At 42.3% G+C, this 21,697-nt stretch overlaps 1 protein-coding gene across 1 annotated transcript; it reads right to left on the bottom strand.

The window, feature by feature from the left end:
• Positions 1-227: 227 nt before the first annotated feature.
• EAF1 (ELL associated factor 1) lies at positions 228-20,455 on the bottom strand. The gene is made up of 6 exons (XM_084280552.1): positions 20,302-20,455; positions 16,719-16,813; positions 13,329-13,465; positions 10,634-10,800; positions 3,860-4,090; positions 228-1,896 (listed from the first exon to the last, which is right to left on the bottom strand). Exons 1-6 carry the CDS (start codon positions 20,402-20,404, stop codon positions 1,850-1,852), a joined length of 780 nt encoding a protein of 259 aa, XP_084136678.1. The 5' UTR covers positions 20,405-20,455; the 3' UTR covers positions 228-1,849.
• Positions 20,456-21,697: the final 1,242 nt, after the last annotated feature.

Genomic DNA, 21,697 nt, shown 5'->3' with positions numbered 1-21,697 from the left:
GGGAAGCTGCATCAGAGGAATGGCTCCCTGCTTATTCAGATCTTAAGCTGGGGAAGAGTCAGGAACGGTATTAGCATTAATTAGGCTGCCAACGACCATGCAGATCTCCTGCACCAAAGTGTAAAATCCCAAATTGGTACAAGCTTGTTTAAACAGAGCACTTCTGCTGTCAGAGGAGGAACCAGGAAAGAAGAAAGGAAAAAAAAAAAAAAGGAGAACGATTCTGGCTTTACATCAAGTATATTTCATAATTATCTGTTAAAATATGTACCCACATCACAAAACACTTTAAAAAAACCAGGTATTTTTAAATGTATGTACAATAATGCAAAAATATGCCTAAATATGTATCTAATGCAAAAAATAAACCATTTCATAAAATCTCCCTTCAAATGCCCCCTTGCTCTTCAACACCTTTAAAAATAAAAAAAAAAAAAAGGAGCTCAGTAAACAGGAGTTAAACACAAACTAACAGACAAACAAAAGCAGCACAAAGCAGACATTTAAGAATGGAGAGGCATCCGATTCAGCTTCCCATTCCCCTGCATTACATCACAACTACCGCCTGCCCCACTTGTCCTATGCTGGTTGAATTTTGGTTTTAAAATGTCAGCCTGGTGTTCAAGCCCTAAGAGGCTGCCTGTGACACTGATTTTACAAAAAAAAGTTAATGATAATCCAACTAAGCACCCTTTAAACCCCCTTAAACAGGGGTGAATTTCACCCTAGGCAAACATTTCATGTTCTGTCTACTCCTGCCAAGCGGGGATATCCTGTCCAACAAGCAACAGGGATGAAAGGCCACCTGGACAACTGTGGTGAAAGAGAGACTTGTGATGCTTCGCTCTTAATTGTTTAGTCATCTCTTCTTTTTGCATTTTGTAGGAAACCACAAAGAGAGCTCTGGTCTTACAGTTTCATTAAGTCCAGTGTCCGGGATTTGTAACCTTGCAATCTCACTGGGAACAGGGCTCCTAAGTGTTTCCCAAGACTAGGTCCGAACGGCTGAGTTAAGTGAGACATTTCCTTTGCAGAAGAAAATGCTGATCTGGTTCTCACTTGGATGTGCTCAGGTGAGTGATGTATATCCTTTATCTTGCTAGAGTAACTGCCCTGGGAGTACCGTTGGTGGTACGTGAAATACAGCTCTTCTTTGCAAAAGCAATCTGAGCCGTATTCAGTATTGCTCCCCACAGGAAAGGTGGCAGGAATTGAAACGCTATTTAAAGAAAAAAAATAAAATAACCCCCCCCAACCTGCTTTTAAGGCACTGGTGCAGCAAGGTTTGTGACAAACATGGTTTTACGATTCCTATTTTCCATCTGTTTAAAATTAAGTCCATTAAAATCAATCATAAATAGCAATTAAAAGGCATTAGAAAAGTCGCAAACCAAAGAAATCAACTTAATTTACAACAGTCCCACTTCAGTGCAGACACAAGCTCCTACCTGTTTTTTTAAACTCACTGCTGGCTCATGCTCACCCTATATACAAAAGTACCTCCTTCCTTACAAGTTGTGATGGGCTGAATATCTTCTACAAACAAGAAACTTGTGGATGACATCATACAGTTACACTTTCAACATACATATGATGGCAAGGAACATATATTGGCTTACTGACTGTACATATCTATTTAAAAGAATAAGAATATACACAAAATATACACTTAATTCACAAAGTAAACCAGCCCTCAATATCTGCTATTTTCTAGGGCTATGCATTTCTTCTATTAAAATTCCACGCATGGAACTATCTCTGTGGCAGCTCCTCTTCGTAAGCAATAGGATCACTTCAAGGTAAATTAGTTCTTCATGTATATGTAACAGGAACAGCACAAGCTCAGCCTCTAGTCATCACTGTCGCTCCCAGACTCGCTCAACTGCAAGTCATTTCCTATGGAAAACAAAACCCAACAAAACACAACAACCGAGTGGGCGTTAATTCCCATTTCATGGCAATCAAACCAAAGAACAGTCACATTTACACCAGGAGATTTAAATAAGAATGACACAAGAAATGAATCCAAACATCACCTGTCATCTAATGGAACTGCTTTCCATGCCCAAGAATGCCAAGAGCTGCACGGGGTTAATTCATGCTCCGGATTCAGGGGCTGTGGCTCCATGACCACCAAAGCTGCTCCCTGCTGGGAGAACAGCAGTCCCCATGCTAGCACCTGTGGAAGGCACTCCTCAGCCTCCACCCAGCCAAGCTCCTGTATATGGCTCTGGGACAAGGCACAAGGGCTTTTCAGCCCTCTTAAAATAGTTTTTTTGTTGTTGTTTTAAGACCATTTGGACAGTCAAGGCAAGGCCTCTACATTTCTGTAAACCAAAAGGAACCTTAAAGCCATCACAACACAAGGCTACTGGCTGAACTAGGCTGACCCATCCTGTGGTGGTGCAAGCCCCCCTCCGAAGCGCAAAGAGAGTTCAGACAAAGAGTCCAGGATATGGATCAAACTTAGAATCTTAGACCCTGTTTTGCAGAGCACTTGTGATTTGGTGAGGTGGAGAGGATAACAGGGGGCAAGGATCACACTTGGGTTCTGGTAACTGAACCTAGCTCTCCTGCAGCCCTGTCCTGGATTTCTTCATCTCCTCTTCCCCTTTTATGAAATAAGAACTTGGGTTAGGGGTGAATCTCCTTATGTTGATGGTCACCAGTGACTTGAATGGTTAAGGTCCTATTAATCCTCGGCAAAACAATTTCAGATCCCAAATTCTTTTGGAGTCAGAGGCTTCTTGACATCCAGTGACCTATGTAATAGTGTTGTTGTGGCCCAGGAGGAAGGGCAAAGAGGCAGCTTACCACCAGAAACAGGGAAATGGAAAGAGTCCTACTGATTCTGTTGAACTTTGGATTTCACTTTGATGTTCATTACTGAAAGGAAGACTGACAGGCCTCTCCAGTTTTCAAAGCAGCCTTTTCAGTACTGTTTTATAATATGCTTGTCTTCTTGAAGCTGGAAACTCTACTTTTACCCCTATTTAAACTCCACCAGTTGCCTGTGTGTGTGGGGAGAGTGCCAAAAGATGTATGTGAACATACCTCAGGAGGAATTAAGAACAATTTATGACAACTAAGTTCTAGTTGATTGGAAATGCAGTATTTTAACACCACTGAGTTGGAATATACCTGATCTAACACAGGGAAAGGGCAACACAGATGTACACAGTCTCCCCAGGGTCAGTCTCATGGGACAAAAGTGCTTTAAAAAAGTTTTCTGCCCTTTCTAAAGGGTGGAGGGAGTTTGTACTGATTCAGTGCTTGCAAACACCACAGCAGTAATATTCTAACCAAATACACAGCGCTTTAAATTTCCCTTCAAAATGTGGTATTTGTAAAAATGCAACTGAGCCCAACAGAGCACACAGTAAATACTCTAGCAGAGTAATACAGCTAATAATGAAGATCACAGGGACCGTGCATTTATGACCACAGGACATTGTTCACAGTCATTTACAGACTTTTAACTGACACACGGGACAACCCCACTATTTATGTCTAATCTGTGTTTTCACATTAGAATAATTCCCATCCTCCACCACACCACATCTTCCTGAACTGATGCTTTGCTACCCACTCATTCCACCTGGAGGGCTGAATCAAGGCTCAGCATGATGAACAGGTACCACGGCACCGATGCCCACAGGCTCTAGACCAAACTGAAGCAATCTCCACGCCTCCAGACAGGTCTCAGCCCCATCTAAACCCACCCACATATTTAAGCCAGGGCAACTCCCCAGAATTCCTATCTGGCAAACTGCACTCCATGGAGTTAGCCTACCATGCTAAGAACATGAGCTGTCTCAAGCAGCTTCCCACAGCAGTAAGACAAGAAGCCTTCACTTACGTAGCGTGTTCATGAGCTGATTGCTTCCTTGTGGCCTGCTGGTGCCGTTGGCAACAGCATTCCTGTTGTTATACTGCTGGTGAGGTGGCTGGGAAGGGGAAGCATGTGCCGGCTCTTCCCCCTCACTGCTGGAGCTTTCATCTTCACTCCCAGATGAGCTTTCTGAATCCGATGAGCTGCTTCCACTGCTGCTGCTCATCTGCTCGATAATTTCAACCTCTGCTCTCAGCTCTGAAATGAAAGGACATTCATCTGGTTGGAACCATAAACAGGGCCCCGTGGAATTTTGGAAAGAATGTGAAAACGCAATAGCTCTGTCAAGTATAATTTATCACATCAAAACATCTCACATGAAAGAGAGAGACAGGAAGGAAAACCAAAAAATTCTGAAAACTTTTTTACTTGGCTGTTGTAGCTAATTTTAAAGAAGCAAAAGTACAGCATCAGAAAACCTTCACTTCTGCTATTATTATTATTTATATACTTTACACTCTTGAAAGCACTTTATGCTTCATTATTTTTGACAGGTTATATGCTCTACATACAAAGTAAGTACATTTCTTGATTGAGTTTTACAGGCCAACAGCCAGTCCATTTTCAAAAAGCATCTGAAAGGGGAGAAAATCTAAATCCAGTCATGTCAGTGACATTTAGGCCTTTGGAAAACACAAAAAGGCAGAGGAGAGGAGCACAGGTGCATGATCACAACAACTGCCTTGTCTTCAGATTAAGGTATGAAACTGCTTCAGTACAGTCACACAACTCATTTTAAACTTCAGAAGCAGGTGGATGACATCACATAACTTTGCAATGGGACAGATGAGAATATTCACATGTTGGGGAGTGATAATACCACCCTAACTTGCTATAGAGCCTACAAGTAGCCAGGAAAATATGGAGACTACTCTGAAACTGGGAAGTCATTCAAGTCAGATGCCCCAGTTCAGGGCTCCCAGTGCAAAGAAACAATGAAATAATACCATGACAGCACCACGACAGCTGCATCAGAAAGGGCTAGTGTTGCCCAAACCACTGGTTGCTAAACAGCAGTTAAGGTAAGTCACCCCAAAACACACCATAGTGTTAAATTTGTCATATAATTGTATCTGGCCTAAACACTATTAGAGGACAATTCTCTTATATCCACCCACAAAGCTGAGTACCAAATGACTCGGTTCACTATGGCAGGTTTCCATGAAAGAACAATATTTACAGATACATTAAGCATCAGATGTGAAACCCTCAAAATTTAGGCTTTTGTTGGGCCAGCAGTTCTATACACATGGGGTTAGAACTCAGCACTTGCCCTGGAGAAGTCACAGGCCAAAGGGATAGAAATGAAAGATGAGGTATTAATACCTGATAGGTGGAGAACTAATGTCAAGAGTAACTGACCATAGGTCAGATGTGTGTCAGACTGAGAGGAACCCCAGTTCCTCAGCCAGGGACATCCTTCTTGTGTACAGCGTAGCCAGATCACATAAAATGAGTCTTTCCTTTATGTAAAAATGGCACAACTTTAATGCTTCTTATCTTCAGCCCCTTCAGCAACCAGAATTCCTTTTCAAAAGGACCCATTTTCCTTGGGATGCCTAACACTAAAGGGTAACTTTTTGGTTAAAGTTTTCAGCCTCCACATTACTTGCTAAAGAGAGCTGTTCTAGCTCAACACGTATTGTTTGAGAAATGAGGTCTTGTTTTGCCAGTTTTAAAACTGCTATTGTCCAATTTCAAAGTTCAGAGCTCAATTTCAAATGCTATAATTACACTGAATCAGAGGCAAGGAAGGCATATTGAAAGGGAACAACCATGTGACTAGCTCCACCTGGGTATCTAAAGTTAGTGGGGTTGTTCCTCCAACTTACTTCCTAAATCTAGATCCCTGACTAGACCACCTGCATTGTCTGGACTTTATTTGTATTCCAGGTAAAACTTACTCTTTCATCTAGAAGACATGACAGAAGACACCATTGAGGAAGGAAGAATATATAATTAGGCCAACAGAAGATATTGCTTTGTACTGCAATGCTTTTCTCCCTTTTTTTCCCACCCAATGGAATCTTGCATGCTTTAAAAATCCATTTTATGACTGAAGTCTGACACCCAGACAGAGGAGCACTTGCATGTCACTGCTCTCAGCCTATCCATACTGAAGAATTCAAATTGTAAATGTTCCGTGTTAAAGACTAAGAAATTCATAGGGAAAAGCTAAACAAAATCTAAACAGGAATAAGGGTTCTTTCCTTTTAGAATTCTCAGATTTAATTTTTATACCCCCCGCCCCGATTTTTGATGTAAAATTTCCACATACTTCTGGTGATGGAGTTGTTAAGTTACAGTGATGATAACAATATGTTGTTAGAATATTCTGAACTGTTGCAAGAACAATCACCTACAGAACACAGTCCATACTGCAAATCTTCAATTAAAAAAAAAAAAGTCTAACAAAGGACAAGTGTCTGAGAATTACATATGTATGCTTACAGAGCTAGAGAGTCTATGGCTGAAACACAGGAGTATTGGCACACAGGCTGAGAAAAACATAGCAGGTCAGAAAGCAGCATGCAAAGTAGTCTGAAGGTGAAGCAATCTAGGCGATGAAAGGAAAAAGATGCAACAAGAAATGTGCTCTAGAGAACTGCAAAAAAATCTAAGCCAGAAGTCTGAACTCAATACAGTAGGCGAGGAGATAACAAGGAAGGAAGTGATGCAGTCTGACGAATAGGGAAGGAAGATTAGCCTGGCTAATTTTAAACAGAATTAGAGATTAGCGTCAGATTGAAAAGTGAGGGTTTTCTGCTGGGGATGCAGAAAACCAAGAGCCCACAGAAAAGGTTTGGTTATGAGAAAGGAAAGGGAGAATGCCTTGGAAGAAGCAGCAAGGCCCAGTACTCTGAACACAGGCAGGAAAAGCAAAACAGCGCCAGTAGCACAAGCTTCAAGGACAGAGAAGTTAAGGGTGTTAACAGTGACAGTGCCCATGGGGGGAAACACAGTCTGAGCCCATCTTCTAGTCAACTGCTGCCTCATAGACTCTCAGCTTCCCCTCAGGTTTCTCCTGTCTCTTAATTCCTCGAGCCCAGAATTCTAAACATTGTGACTGTGCAGATGCAAAACTAGTTTTCACTAGTGCTGTGGTAGCTGCTGCATCACTAAAACCTGTCTGGCAGAACTCCAGCAGGACCACTGAGGAAGTCTGTTCAAAACCCTCTTGTGTCACTCTGTCAAAGACAGTGGCCAAGCCAATGATGACACCAAAACCTTGTAGGAAAGCCACATCTGCTTTAAAATGCTCTCATTTTTGCATTTTCCTATTTGCCTGTCACGTTTAGTGCAGTTATAGGTACCGCAGCCTTGGCCAGACACTTCCCTGCAGTGCCTCCACGTATACGTGTATAAATATTGAGTTGAACAACCAGAGAGTCAGATCTTTCCTACACCTTTTTGCACTGTAAGATCAAACACCTCATGTTTGAGGTTTAATGCACCTTTAAGGTTTAAAAGATGACAAGTTAGGATGTGCAGCACTTACTTTAAAAAAAGCTTTCCATATAGTATAGTTTTGAACACTTGCCTTAACTGAGTCTACATCATCTGAAAAGGCTGACATTGCATGGGGAACCCCTATCTTTTGCATATTTCATGTTACAACTGTAGGCTTTCTTCTCAGAAAACAAAACAGCTCACTGTTTTACACTGGCAGTTGATGTGGTTTTTACTGTAAAAAAACCTCAAGGTCAGAAATTATACAACAGAACAGCCTTTCTCAGCAGGGCTGTCTTCTGCACAGATTCAGTATCAAATCCCCTAATTTCTTTTCATAATCATGTCTAAGGGTTCTTTCTACTCTCAATTCCAATAGGTTATGCAGAATTTTTAACTTAAGACCTGACCATGGGCTGCAAGAATACCAAAGTCTTTGGGGAATAAAGTCATTCAGCTTTAGGGAAGATAAGGTTGAATGCCTATTGCGGAATGCTTGCTGTTCATAATGGCATGCAAGGAGGAGAGAAATCACCCCGCCACGGGCACTTTGAGTGTGTGGAGATGGCAGCTGGAAGAGGCAGTATTTTATATTAAAGAGCAAAAAAAAAATGTGATTGAGGTGTTTTGAGAGACAAGCAGAGCACTGTGGCTTGATCCTTGCACGCTACGCTGCTGCTGCATTTTAGGCCAACAAGATCTGCCCAGATTTTTAAGCACTGAATTTACAGTCTCCAAACCAGAAATAGGTTTCTGTGGTTTTGGGGCTTTATCAAGTACAGCACGCTGTAATTATGTCAATGTTATTGAAAACATTTCTGTTGTGTTCAAACACATCTGATAAACGCTGATTACTTCATGCACACAAACGGGTGTGTTGTGGTCTATGTGTGGAAATGCTCACTGCCTAATGAAACGTTATCAGAATTAGCCAAGTATTCAAAAGAACAAACTCCTACCCTCTCTTTTGCTCCCTCCAGGCAGGGGGAAAAGATAAGAGCTTGCAGAGGATAGGATTCCTCTGGTGCAGGACACTAGACCCAACCTCCCCAAGCCCTTTCTGCATGAAGGAGAGGACTGGTTCACGTCCCATATGCTCTGACTTCAGTGGTCAGACAGCTGTGTACTAGGACAGACCTACCTGAACATGAAACTGAGTTCATTTCCCAGCTCATCTGTAGGGCGAGCTAAGGGAATGCACAGCTGAGGGGAAAGCAGAAACCGGTACCTTAAAACAGCCCTCCTGATGTTTAACAGGATGTGTGTCTTACCACACCCTTAAGTGGGGCACACTGGGAGCAAGAGAATGTCATAGCACCAGAAATCCTTTCAAACACCTCCTCTGGGGATTTTAAGCTCTGTGCTGTGTCCATTAAAGAAAACCCACAAAACTTCAGCTTTACATTTATTTTTCTTGTGTGCAAAGGAGGTACTTCACCCAAAAGGAAAGCTACTGCTTGAATAGGAAGAACACAGTCTCTTCAGAACTTTTGTTCATAAAAAGACACATTAAGGGAAGATCACAGGACTGAAGACTCTCTCACAGGTTTTACAGTTAACTTTTATTCATTATTTTAATTGTAGAGTGGTGCCGTTTTAGTTCTACCTTTCCCAAGTGGGTTCTTGTGATATAAATGGTTTAGTAATGCTGATGCTCTAGATTATAAATTTTTTCCAGCATATATTGTAAGCAAAAAAACTCCTGCCCAGGTATCTGTAATCTTTCTGGGTCTTGAACAACCCTCCCTATAAAACACCAAGTTGAACTCACATTTTTAGTACGAGTCAAGTGCTCTTTTGCTTGATTTTGGAAACAAAACTCTACAGGTTATTTATTTGGAGGTACTTTCCAATAAAAGATGATCATGTGGCAAAAAAAACCCCAAACACTAGGACAATTCTAAGCCATGTGGCTTATATGTTAGACTGCTAGAAAATTGTCTTTGTAGAATAGAAATTGCACCAGACAACTCGCTGCATATATCCAAAAGCGCGCCCCAATAGCTAAGCAACTTATTACACACTACAAGAAAAGACATATAGAATTCACAACTGATTCAACTTTTAAATTGATATATCACCTGTTATCTTTCTCCTTACCTATTACACAGAAAATAAAAATGGCAATGCAGCTAAGGGAACTGTAGCTAACAGACTCTCAGACGTTGATTCTGTCTGCTGACCAGCGTCCAGGTACTGAAAACACTACTGCTGCGAAAGAGTGAGGCCAGTCAGCACCTATGCAAACACACAGACAGCTTAGCAGTACAAATGCCACCTAGTCATTACCATGAACTGAAAAATAAATACCCTGCTAAGTCATTAACATAGTTTGGGCAATTAACATAGGCTGAGTCTAGAGGTCTAGCTATGTGGGTCAGAGAGAAAAGGAGAAAGGAGACCCAGAAAAAAATACCAGACAGAAAAAGCAATCTTAAAATAATTTCATCTGGTGACAGACAAGAAATACCAGAGAACCAAATAAAAATGTAAAATCTTCCTCGTTTTGACTGTGCTATCTACAGCAAAATCAGATAGCACACCAGTATGAAAGGAAGGACATGGGCAAAGAAAGCATGCCCTGTCCATAGCAAAACACTGAGACAAAGCTCTGCTTCAGCAGGAGGCTGAGTTGAGCCACTCACCCCTTGGAGGTATTTTAACAGAAGCAAAGCAACTGTATGGCAGATGTCATCAAAGCTGAAGAGGAGTGGTTAAGGTAAAGGGGAAGCTGCATGGTTATTCATTCTCCCTTCCCTCCCCTGCTAGCACTACTTGGTGTGGCACAAGCTCCAGGTCTTGTGATGGCACCACAGTCACCCAGCCCTTCCATCCCACTGGCAAATAGCTCCAAACTTACTCAGTGCAGGAATAACTTTCACCTGAGTTACTTGATTGCATAACTAGATCTAGGAGCACAAGCTTTTGTTGTTGTTGTTCTCATTGCCTAGGACACCCATTCAACTTGTCTATCACTCAGCTATAGGTTTCTGAATTCACACTTACTCTGTCTTCTTTTTAGAGCAGAGAATATCTTGGAAGAGAGAAAATTATCCAGAAAGGGGAAATTCTCTTGTGCCAGAGAAAAGTGCAGTATAAATATCTACACTGGCAGAAGAAAATAAATAATTCACTAAGACACCTTAAAATGAGATATAAAGATGACAAACCAGCTGTCAAGTACCATCTTTTAATCTCTGAACGTTCTAATGTTTTTATAAATTGCACTGTCATAATTTTCATTATAAAGAAGACAGACAAAACCAACGAAAACTACAAACCCTTCCTTACCTCTCTTAATGTCATCCAGCTGAGGCTCAGGTGAAGGATTATCTTTCAAAGGAGAAGTTTTAGGTCCAACTGTTGGCTTGGTTGGGGCTCTGAACTGTGAAGGAGGCTGCGATGCTCGGGCAGACTGTTGTTCTATGCGGGCTTGGATCTTACTGCTGCCCTCTGCTCTGAAAAATCAACCAGAGACATTCAGCGGTACTGTGCAACCACCTTCAGCTTTTCCAATATCCTTGTACTAATGCATCATTTGTGACTTCCTTTTGTACAGATCTCTACTTTGTTTTATAAAGATAAAAGTGAATTACAGCTTTCTGTAGGCAATACTCACTTTCAATAACAAATAAGCACATAATGCTACACTGCAAAATGTATTTTCAAATCCAGACGTGGTTCAGTGGTGCCAAATGCTCTACTTGAAGAACAACTAAGGCTTTAATTTAGCAATTAGTATTTGTATTTAAGAAAAAAGAATAAGCAATCACTGCAATTTAAAGTAACGACACGATAAAACAAATCCACTTGTAACAAAATCCTGCTTAAAACTATCAAAAGAAACAATTTTCTCACTTGCAATTAAATTATCTCAAACTGAACTCTCTTAGAGGTCAACCTGACTACAGCAACCACTGCTAAATACAGCAAACAAGCATTTAATTCCTGTTTCTCATTTCTTTGCTATTCTCCCTTAAAAATAGTTTAAGCTGTTTCCTTAGTAGGGAATAGTCTCTGCAGCAACACTATGCCTGGCTGTTCAGTTCAAATCAGGTATTTCTTCCTTGTACTGAATCAAGGATGTGACTGGGATTGTAGGACAGTCAGTAACTTTGGCAGGAAAAAAGCAAACTGAAATACTTTTTCAGGTCCCTCTAAGGTACACCATAAAGAAGTTAAAGGGCACAGTGCATTTATCACATAACTCCAAAGCCTTTACCTAGTGCAGCACAGGAGCAGCTTACGTGGTGGAGAGGAGAGCTCAGTTTTGGTTCTAGGAGGGTCCCAGTTGAGTTGGGTGCCTGTGAGCTAATCCCACTGAGAAACAGGTTAAACTAGCCTGCCTGGATCTTCCTGGGCCTTCACCTAAACCCCACTTCTGATATCCGAGCCAGTACCTTTAGCACTAACTCCGGTATCTCTGTGCCTCACTGAATCGTAGATGCAACCCCAAAAATTAATCCCAGAACCCCTGTTTCCTTCATCACTGAAACACAGCTATTAGACACAATGCTAATGCAGCTGACACGGTCATTTACAATAGAAGTGAGGAATTGGGAATACATTCACTGTATCAAGTGAAAAGTAAATGCCAAAGACTGTTTTCAGTGTTAATTATGCTCTTGGAACTACAGAAGATTTTTATATAGAGTAAGTGCAATTACTCTCCCATGATGACCATAAAAACTCTACTCCCACAGAGTGTCAACAGGTCATTAAAGATCAAAGTAGCCATGAAAAAAAGGAGACACTTCTGATCTAGAAAACTGAATGACTTAGCAAAGCACTATTCCTCCCAACAGGGAGCCCCAGTTTTTTACTATCTCGCCTCTACTTGAGAAAACGTGAAACATTTTTCACCTCAACAGAGCCAAAACTGAGTGGATCCAAACACCTCACCGTTTGGATCACCCACACCCTCCTGCACTTCCTTGCTTCCTTCTGACTTAAGCTTTACCCAGACAAAGTCCAGCACAACTTAACTTTGGAATTCAAATCTCGTCTACATTGTACTCACATCCACTGGACAAGATGAATGCCACATGGATGAGTTTCCACATCACCAATTCAGGGGAGTGTTACAGTCCATTTACCTTGAACTCAAGGTGTTCTTGGCAAACTTTCAGCCAACTGTTAAAGACTCAGCTCACACTCAGCTAGAAGTTCTGCATAGCAATGAAATGGTTTTTTCTTTTATTTTCTAAATGTAAAACTTTCAGAATTATTTAGGAACTTTTTCTTCACAAGGTATTTGAAAACCTGTTTTCTCTTTAGATCTCAATAACCTGTGGTCCAGTGAAGCTCAAAGAATGTGACCCAGTGACTTCAGGTACTGGCAGAGCAGCAAGACTACTAAAAATGTTCCAGCTGCACCCTTTGCAGCATTTGTGCCGTGAAGTAAGAACACTGGGTTAGAGAGGCATTCTGGCCTTAGCAATTCTTCTAAACAAAACCTCATAACCATAATTTCTACAGTTCCCCCCACTTCCCCTCAGCTGGAGGCTCTAGACTTGTGTTCCGCTTCTTATATCACTGATCCAATACAGGGATGAGTGTTTCTTGTTCCCTAAGAGTATATTATTAAAGTGTCAGGACTCCCACAGGAAGCTGTAGGGAACAAACCTAGAAAGTCCAACAATCCTTTTGACAGCCTAGTATTTCCATGGTCTTTTGCAGTGAGAGATTCCTGAAACACATCCCACCCTTCAGCCAGCTTCCAAAGCTTCAGATAATCAGAGGTGTTTCATTGCAAACTATAATTATGCCCTTTCAGCAGTGGAGAATTTACAAATTCTTTACTCTTGGATTCACACTCCTATTTGCATTTTTAGGCAAGATAATTGGCCATGTAAAGCCCACAAGGCGTAGTAATGAAACATCGCTACAAAATAAAAGCAAAAACTGAGTTCTGGTTCAAAAGACAGTCTGAAGAAGAAACTTCAGCAAGAATTAATCCTCTCAACAATCCTGTCCCCAGCTTTACCTTGTTTTCTTGACTTGAATGTTGCTACTAAGTTTTTCCAGCACATATTCCCCAGTGTCATGATTGATAATAAGCACACAGTCCTTCTGATATGGCCTTTTATTTCCTTTAAACACAGTCATTGGTGGAGTTGAACCCTGGTATCAAAGAAAGAGCACACATTTGTTTGGTTATATTACCCTACCCAAAAGTTTATAAACACTAAGACAAATGAATATAGGTATTGCTTTGACCAAGAGGCTAAGCAGTTAGTGTTTAGTTCCTATAGGAATCATTCATTTGAGAACAGGGCAAAATACAGTTATAGGCAGTAGATCACACGTTTCCTCATAGCAGTATTAGGCCTTTCATCATTTTAAGTGTCTCTGCAGTGACAAAACAACTTCTCCATGGTTGCCATTATTTACAGTTCTCATTCCCAAAATGATAACATAACTGAATTTGCATAGCTGGCACTGACAAGTGTCAGAAATCTTCTTGACATTTCTGCTCTGGAAATTCTGTGTAAGAAATAAAGTTCTAATTATTTGTGTAGCGGAACTGTTGCCTAAATAAATATGTGGTCAACTGGAAAATAATTTAAACTGGTCTCCTTAAATTATATATATATTAAATTATATATATCTAAAGACATATATATTTGTGTGTGTGTATATATAAATATGAAAAAGGCAGGATTTTCATAGTGGATTACAAGTGACTGTCACAAACTATGTAAGAACAGCTGCCTCTTTCAAAATCAGATTAGCATATAGAAGCCATGCCATTATACCATTATACTCAGAAGCAACTGGGTATTTTGACACCTTCCAGAAAGTCCCCATTCCACACAATGCTGGACAGAGCCATAAGAGTCAAACAGCTTAGACTGAGAGGCAATACATGGCAATGCAGGCTGGGTAACTTACACTGCTGAGATCATGCTCAACTGTACTGCATCCATGCACAGGCTGGCTTATACACCTGGTTTTGGGGTTACAGGACACAGAGTCTATGGTCTGCCTGCACACAGCAGCATGGACACCTACTTGGCTATGTCAAAAAAGGACATGTCACTCAAAGGGGATGTATATTCTCAGCTATGAAACCTCCTCAGACTTCTCTGTAATGTATAGCTACCCTACAAAAGTGAAACGTTTACTTATGTGCAACTTTGCACATGCTGTAGGAAAGCAACCAAAATCAGGGAGAAAAGGAAAAACTTCACTCTTCTACCTTTTATTCTAAGTAGCAAAAATGCACAACTGTATTTTAATCACTCAGAATGCAACTCCTGTTCTCCATGATGCTAATCAATAAGGCTGTGCTTGAATTTAAAACAGCTTTGGGAATGTAAGGGTGAAAATTCTGAATTCCCAAAGATACAGTAAGAGATACAGATACATTTCAGAAAAGATGTCTCGAGAAAGTCGTCTTCAAAGGCATTTCACACTTTTATCATTCCTACCTTTAAGAGAGGAAAGCAACATTTAAGAGGATAAAAAGCAAGCTGAAAGGCAAATCCTGCTTGCTGTTGACAGCTAAGTCAGGAAACATATAATGCACAAATTTAATGAAAATTGATCAAAGTTTGTTGGCGATCATTCTCCTGCCCAGAAGCCTCCTAACTCAGCAAGGACTCTGATTTTGGCTAAAAAAAAAAAGCAGAAGTGGAACCCTGCTTAAGCAAATGAACATTCTCACCCTTCTACTTAAAACTAAATGTTTAGTTTTTATGTTAGTGCCTAAATAACACTGGCTTATAGCTTCAGCTGATTATAGGATAGAAGGAGGTAGGTGAACCAGGTGACATTTAATCAATTTGTTGCTTTCACGCTTGATGGTTTTTTTAGCAAACAGAAATCCTTTACTTCCTTGACCACGACTGTTCATCAAATATTAAAGCTACTAAATCCACATGTAGAAATAGTGCTTCAATTTATCTAAGCAGCAAAGGACAGCAAAATACCTCCCCTGACCAAATTATCAGAGATATCCTCAATCAGAGATACAATTAAAAAAAAAAAAAATCCATAACTTCGAATCTGAATCCTATCGGGCTGCTGAGCAACTGAGAACCAAGGCAGGATCCAAGAAATTCAGTTAGTCTTGTCAGGATGAAATGATCTTAAAAATTCTCACTCTTTACCAGCACACTCCGTGTTTTTTTGAGCTCTCTCCCTTGGAACAACACGTGCAGAGTGGCTGCATTCAGTGCAGATAGCTGCCTAGGCCTCCAAAGCATAATCTAAGTTTAAAGCTGTTCATACTCAAGGGAAGACAATGAAATTAAACTCAGCAGTACTGAGATTCAGAAAGGGTCATTACAACTGATGTTCAACACAGAAGACGAATGAAAGCACTGTTCCCAGTCAATCCAAGATGACTTTGCTATTAATTGTATTCTTACCTACTCTCAAACAGCACTACCATGCTCATTGTTTTTATAGACAAAAAAAACCCAGTAACTTACTTCCCACTGCACTAAAGGTGACCAAAGCCACATAAAAAGCAGGAACAGGGGAAAGCAGGCTAAAGCCTCATTCAGTGAGAATTATCCAAGTACCATCACCTGCTAATTAAAACCACCAACGTGCTAGAGTAACACCAAAAGGATTATCAAAAGGATCTGACACACAGCTTCCAAACTGACTGTTGGCCCCCTGCAACCACCAAACCCATCGATGCCTGTGAACTCTGGTTTATTGGCTTGACACACAGCATTAACTTAAGCTAATAAAGAAATCCAGTTCCAGCATGCAAGCACTTCCTTTTGTTTTGGTAAGGAAACCACTGAACCTTCAATTACAAAACAGCTGCACCTATAAACAGTTTCATCACTTGTTTTATTGCTGCATGGTTGTCATCCTCACACAGTAAATATTTATGGCATAATTTGAGGAGGAAGTAGATGGGAAACCACTTCATTGCCACTCACCAGAACCTCTCCCCTTGCTTTCACTCATAAAACTAAAAGCAGAGAACTCTCTATGCCATCTGTATATGTTTTAGTAACAGGAAGAATATACTTACAGGTCTATCTGTGGCTTCTGAATATCAAACCTTGATTAAAACCCAAATTACCCTGCCTTTCTTCATGAAGCCACAGCACGAGAAAGGGATGGAAAGCAGGTATAGAGCTTCAGCTAACAGCAAAAGTGTTCTTGTTATTTGAGGAAGAGTAGGAATGGAGGAATCAAAAGCGAAGAACAGACTGCAACCTTCCTAACATAACCCTTTACAAAGCTGCAACTGAACGGTGCTTTTGTAAGGTAACACACTACGTGTCTGGCTGCTCAAATATTGAAACCACTTTCATTAACAACAATAAAGGTGAAAATAACATTCACACTGTAACTACATTACAAATATGTGGGAGAGAAAACAAGGATGCACAGGTAAGACACTTACTGGAATATGTGGCAACGTGATCGTTACGTCATCTCCTTTACCCACTTGGAGGTCCCCCTCACAAGATGTATCGATTGATGCTGGCTTAAAGTCATCTAAAGAGGAAGAGAATTGTGATTACATTTCTTAGAGTCTTCAGAAGTGCCACCCTGTCCTGCACAGAGTCACTGCACATTTACTGTGACCAGAGGGAATGCTAACACACGTGCTAGTGTGCACAGCGCTAGGGGTGGAATAATGCACCAGTACAACGTGTCATACAATGGTACCAGACTCTAAACTTCCTTTTCAAAATGGAAATAAGGTTCTAGAGCTTGTGTTTGAAGACTAAAACCAGACTTCTCCAATCTTCAGGCTCTGAGTGAGAATTTTGCAGGCATGTGTAAAACTGTACCATGTGTCTCAAAAGAGTATCAACTTCAAGACCCAGAGCTCTGTGTGACTCCTGCCAATTCCAAACCTGAGAATGCTCTCTGTGACAAAGACTAATTTAGTGACACCGACTTATTTAGCCTTACTGGTATTTCTAGCTATTTAACAGCCATCTTGCTTCCACAATACCACCTCAAGGGTATCGCAGACCTCAGATCTCACCTGTAAGGAAAAAAGAGGTACTGATCTTACTTCATCAGGCTCCATGCTAGTCCAAAGCCACTGTGGATGGAAAGCATGACTAAGGTGAGAGACTGTAATGGCTTTAAACTAACCTTGAATTATTTTTACTGCATTGTATAGAGCACTTTGCACACCTAAACAAGGTACTTCTGTTAGTGTATATACTTGAATGAAGAATAATTTAATTTATAAAAATATTTCCCCCTCTTCTTACTCTGTCATGCTCATGATCTGAAAAAACTATCAACCTGCAATACTTTGACAGAGGCTTTAGGCAAAGTGAAGTAAGAACAGCCAGACAGCATTGTTTGTTTTTAAACTAAACCTCCATTCAATTCTACCATCTCTGGATACAAAGAGGTACAATCCTGCTTACGATCAAGGCTTTTAATTGCTGCATTAGTTAAGAAATTAATATATCAGGGAAAAAAAATTAAAATACAATTCCCCTATGAAAAGCACACTTGCAGGGGAAAAAAACCCCCCAAAACAAAAACTCAGCTTGTAACAAATTCTAATTAAGAGGACATTAATGTCTAATTGAGTTTTACTCTGACAGCACTACAAGCAGAATCAGGCACACTTCACTTAATCCTCATGCCTGAACTGCCAGACCAAATCATACCCTTCATTTTCATCTGAGCAATCTATTTCTAGCTATTGTTTCCCACCTACTTTATGTGCAAGCTTGCTAAATAAAACAAACCAGCTGTACAAAAGCTAGTGCCTTTGCCAAAAAAGGATCAAGAGTTTCAACAGCACAGCCACTGCATTAAAAGGAGTACCACTATCACACTTCTTTCTTTGGTATCAGCAAAATACAGTCACTCTAAAGAAACACTCAACAAGTTGTTTTCATTTGGTTAGCTTACTAACGAGGTGTACATGCTTGGCTACTCTTGCTGTAGATTGAGCACACATATGTACCCAGAGTCCTTTTTCCAAAAGTCACATGTTCTTAAGATGTGTTTTTTAGGGATAATCCATTTTTTTGGGGGTACAGTATTTCATAAACATCACTGGCAGGAATGAAGTATTTTAAGAAGGCTGAAACAAATTTAGCCTACAAAATCCTCTTATTGTAGTTTGTGTGAAGAGGATTACAGGAACAATATAATGCTTAGATCCCAGATAAATAATTCCAGATCAACAGTTAGAAAAAACAATTACAACCAAGAAATTATTTTCACTTGAAAGTCACAGAGGGAAAATACAGAATACAGAAAGCTCTTTTGAAATAAAACTGCATTCTTCCAGTTGTAGTCTGAAGAGCTTTGGCTTTGCAATCCCTTTAGAAACTGATTATTGAAACACTCTCAATTCTAGAAATCCAGTGTATTTCCCATCTGGGTAAGAATAATCATACATTTAATGCATACACTATCAAACAACAACCTCACTCAATAGTTGGGCTATTTAAGAATTTTGATTTATAAATGGAGATTTGCTAGTATGTTAGTGCTGGATAAAACTGTTCAGCCTTATGTATAAACAGTTAAATGTACCAAACATATGGCATGATGGTTTTTAGCACGACGGAGTTATGTATAGCCAGAGGGGTGAAACACAGAAAATTTTAGTGTTAAGCCAGTAGACAGAGTTTACTATTGAGCAAAATAGCTTTGCCTCAGTCATTGACCATCTGCTTGAGTAACAGCTCAATCTAGAAAACAGTTCTTTCAAGTTGCAGTTGGGTGACTAATACCACCAAAATTACTTACTCGTAGTGTACAAATCCAGGCCACGGGCCTAGGATTATGCGTCATAAACAAAAAAAAAATCCTACTTTTAACTGTAGAGATTCCCCACCTTAATACAAAGCTACTGAAATGTAAGCTTAGTATTGCCTTCATCTACTGTTGGTGATTTGCTACCCCTTTCAAACGCTGGACTCATCTAGGGGATGAAAAAGCAATGAATGCCTTGCCACAGAATTCAAGTAGAGAGATACAGCGAGCTCCTCTTCTAAACCATCTTCTAATACGAAATTAAATGTACTCAATTAGCGGTTGGGATAATTAATATCTGGTGTTTAAAAAAACAAACAAACAAACACGTATTACTCCAATTATTCAAAAAGTTCATAACCACTGGAGATCCTACCTCAGATGTTATCTTATTAGGCTGCACTGCGCGGGCTGGAGTCATTTCTGTTTGCTTTCCTAGGAAGTGACTTACCGCGGCAGGCCAGGGACGGGGCTGCTGGGTTACACATTGCCTCATCGCAAAAACAACCAGCTAAAAGGACTAATAATCCAACTGCGGGTGCCTGGGCTGCCTGCCGACCAGCCCTGCTCCTCTCCAGGCACTCCTGCCAGGCCAGGACCTGTGGTGACCTGTCCCGAGCCTAAAATAACACAGGCAAGCCACCCTCTCACGGAGAGGACCGCTTTGTGCTCCTAAGGGGCTGGGATTCACGCACGTTCCCTAAGAAACTTCGTCCTCCCCGGCCTGCCTCGCTCAAACCTCCTCCCTACCAGCGCTCTCGGCCGGCATCCACCTTCCCCCTTCTCCCCTCACGCTGCCAGGGCGAGACGGTCACCTCTGCGGGGAAAACACTCGTGGGAGGGAAGAGAGGGACCGGGAAGATAGGCGGCTCAGGGGACGGGCGCGCAGAGGAGAGGAAAGCGAAGGAGGTGAGGAGCAGGGGAGGTCAGGGCGACAGAGAAGCTTCATTGTGGCCGGGTGAAGGACCCCCAGCCCGGCGGGGAGGGAACGGCCCTTCACGAGTAAAGCCGCGGCGGGACCCCGGGAGGAAACCTTGGTGATGATGGCGGGGCGCGGGGCAGGTGCCACCCCCCACCGCGGGGCTGCCCGGCGGGAAGGGGTCCGAGGACAGGGGGCTCGCCGGCGGGAGGAGTGGGCGCGGCAGAAGAAGTGCCGCCGGGGAGACGGCGCGGGAGGAGAGGGGGGAAAGAAGGGGCGGCCACAGCGGAGCCCGCCGGGAGGGAGAGAGGGTGGTGCTCACAGCGGATGGTGTGGAAAGAGGCCTTGGGCCGCCGCTCGAAACTCTCGCCCAGCTGCAGCGGGTGCTCCTCCTTATCCAGCAGCGAGTTCGCCGAGCCGTTCATGGTCCCGGTCCCAGTCCCGTCCCCTCCCTTCCCGGCTCAGCCGGTCCCTTCCTCTCCTCCGTGCGCTGCCGCCCGGCGCCCTTCCGGGTGCCGAGTGCAGCTGAGAAACTGCTCCGGGGCCGGCGGCGGCGGGTACCGCGGGGCGAGGAGGGGGCGCTGGGCTGGGGTTGCTGTCACCGCGGAGGGGACGCGGGTGCCAGGAGGGGCGTCCCTCAGAAGAGGTGAGGGAGGGGGGAATCTGGGACTCCCCGCCCTCGGGACCGCAGGGCAGGAGGGGCCTTCGCTCCCGGGCTGTGCGGCGCGGCGGTGGCGGCTCTGGCCCCGGCCCCTTCGAGGAAAGGGCTGTTGGCGGGAAGGGGGTTTCCCTGCAGGAGCACGGGGGGGGGGCTTGCGCAGAGGCGTTACCTGTTTGCGGTCTTAGGGGTGCAGCTTTAATCCCTTAAACACCTCAAAAAGCCCTTTTTGCGAGCTAAACATTGGCTGTTCGAACCACGTTTCTCGCGCTAGCTTCCCGCCATAGCGTTTTCCCAGAGCAGATGGGTCAGTGGAGGGTATAACCTGGACTGTTTTCGTTTTCCTAGCTTGCCGTAAGAAGGAATATAAACGCTCCTCTTTTTGCAGCCTGCTAGGCACGCAGTGGGGTTTTTGCTTTTTAAGAAGATAGATTTTTCTGTCAAGGGAGCCGCCTCTCTGTGAACTTCTCTGTTGTTTTGAAGGAGAAAGAGTGTTACCTGTTTCCTGTGGCGCTGGTCCAAACTTGCTGGCTCTTCCTTTCTTTTCTCCACGTTTGTATTTCGCATTCGTGTTTGTGTCATGTCAGATACAATAACACAAGGGATGCACTGTTATTTTGCTTTAGAGGGGATATTGTTGTGTATATTTTTCTTATTTCCACTGATGCCGGGTTCTGGGTGCTGGTGTAAGCGGGTGTCGCGTTTTGTCTGCCTGGCTTTCCCTGGGAGTTACTGAGCCTTGCAGGATTTAATTCACACGTGCCATCTTCTCTGGAGATATTTAAGACCCATCTGGATGCCTATCTGGGGGAGCTGTCCTAGGGCACCTGCTTTGTCAGGGGGGTTGGACTTGATCTCTTGAGGTTCCTTCCAACCCCTACGATTCTGCGATTCCAGGATCTGGATGGTTGTAGCAAGGCAGGGGCCGGAACTAGTCTAACCATCAAAGGAAAGATTTGGACCCCTTCCAAGCCTATGCAGAGCTCTTTTCATTGCACTATTTTTGTCAACTTCTGGACATAAGAGCCTCCTGTGGTTATTAAAACTGTCATGGATCCTC

Source organism: Gallinula chloropus, assembly GCF_964237585.1.
Source record: "Gallinula chloropus genome assembly, chromosome: 2".
Lineage (NCBI taxonomy): Eukaryota > Metazoa > Chordata > Aves > Gruiformes > Rallidae > Gallinula > Gallinula chloropus.
Note: the sequence above shows the minus strand (reverse complement) of the source record. Positions and strands in the feature narration are given on the sequence as shown.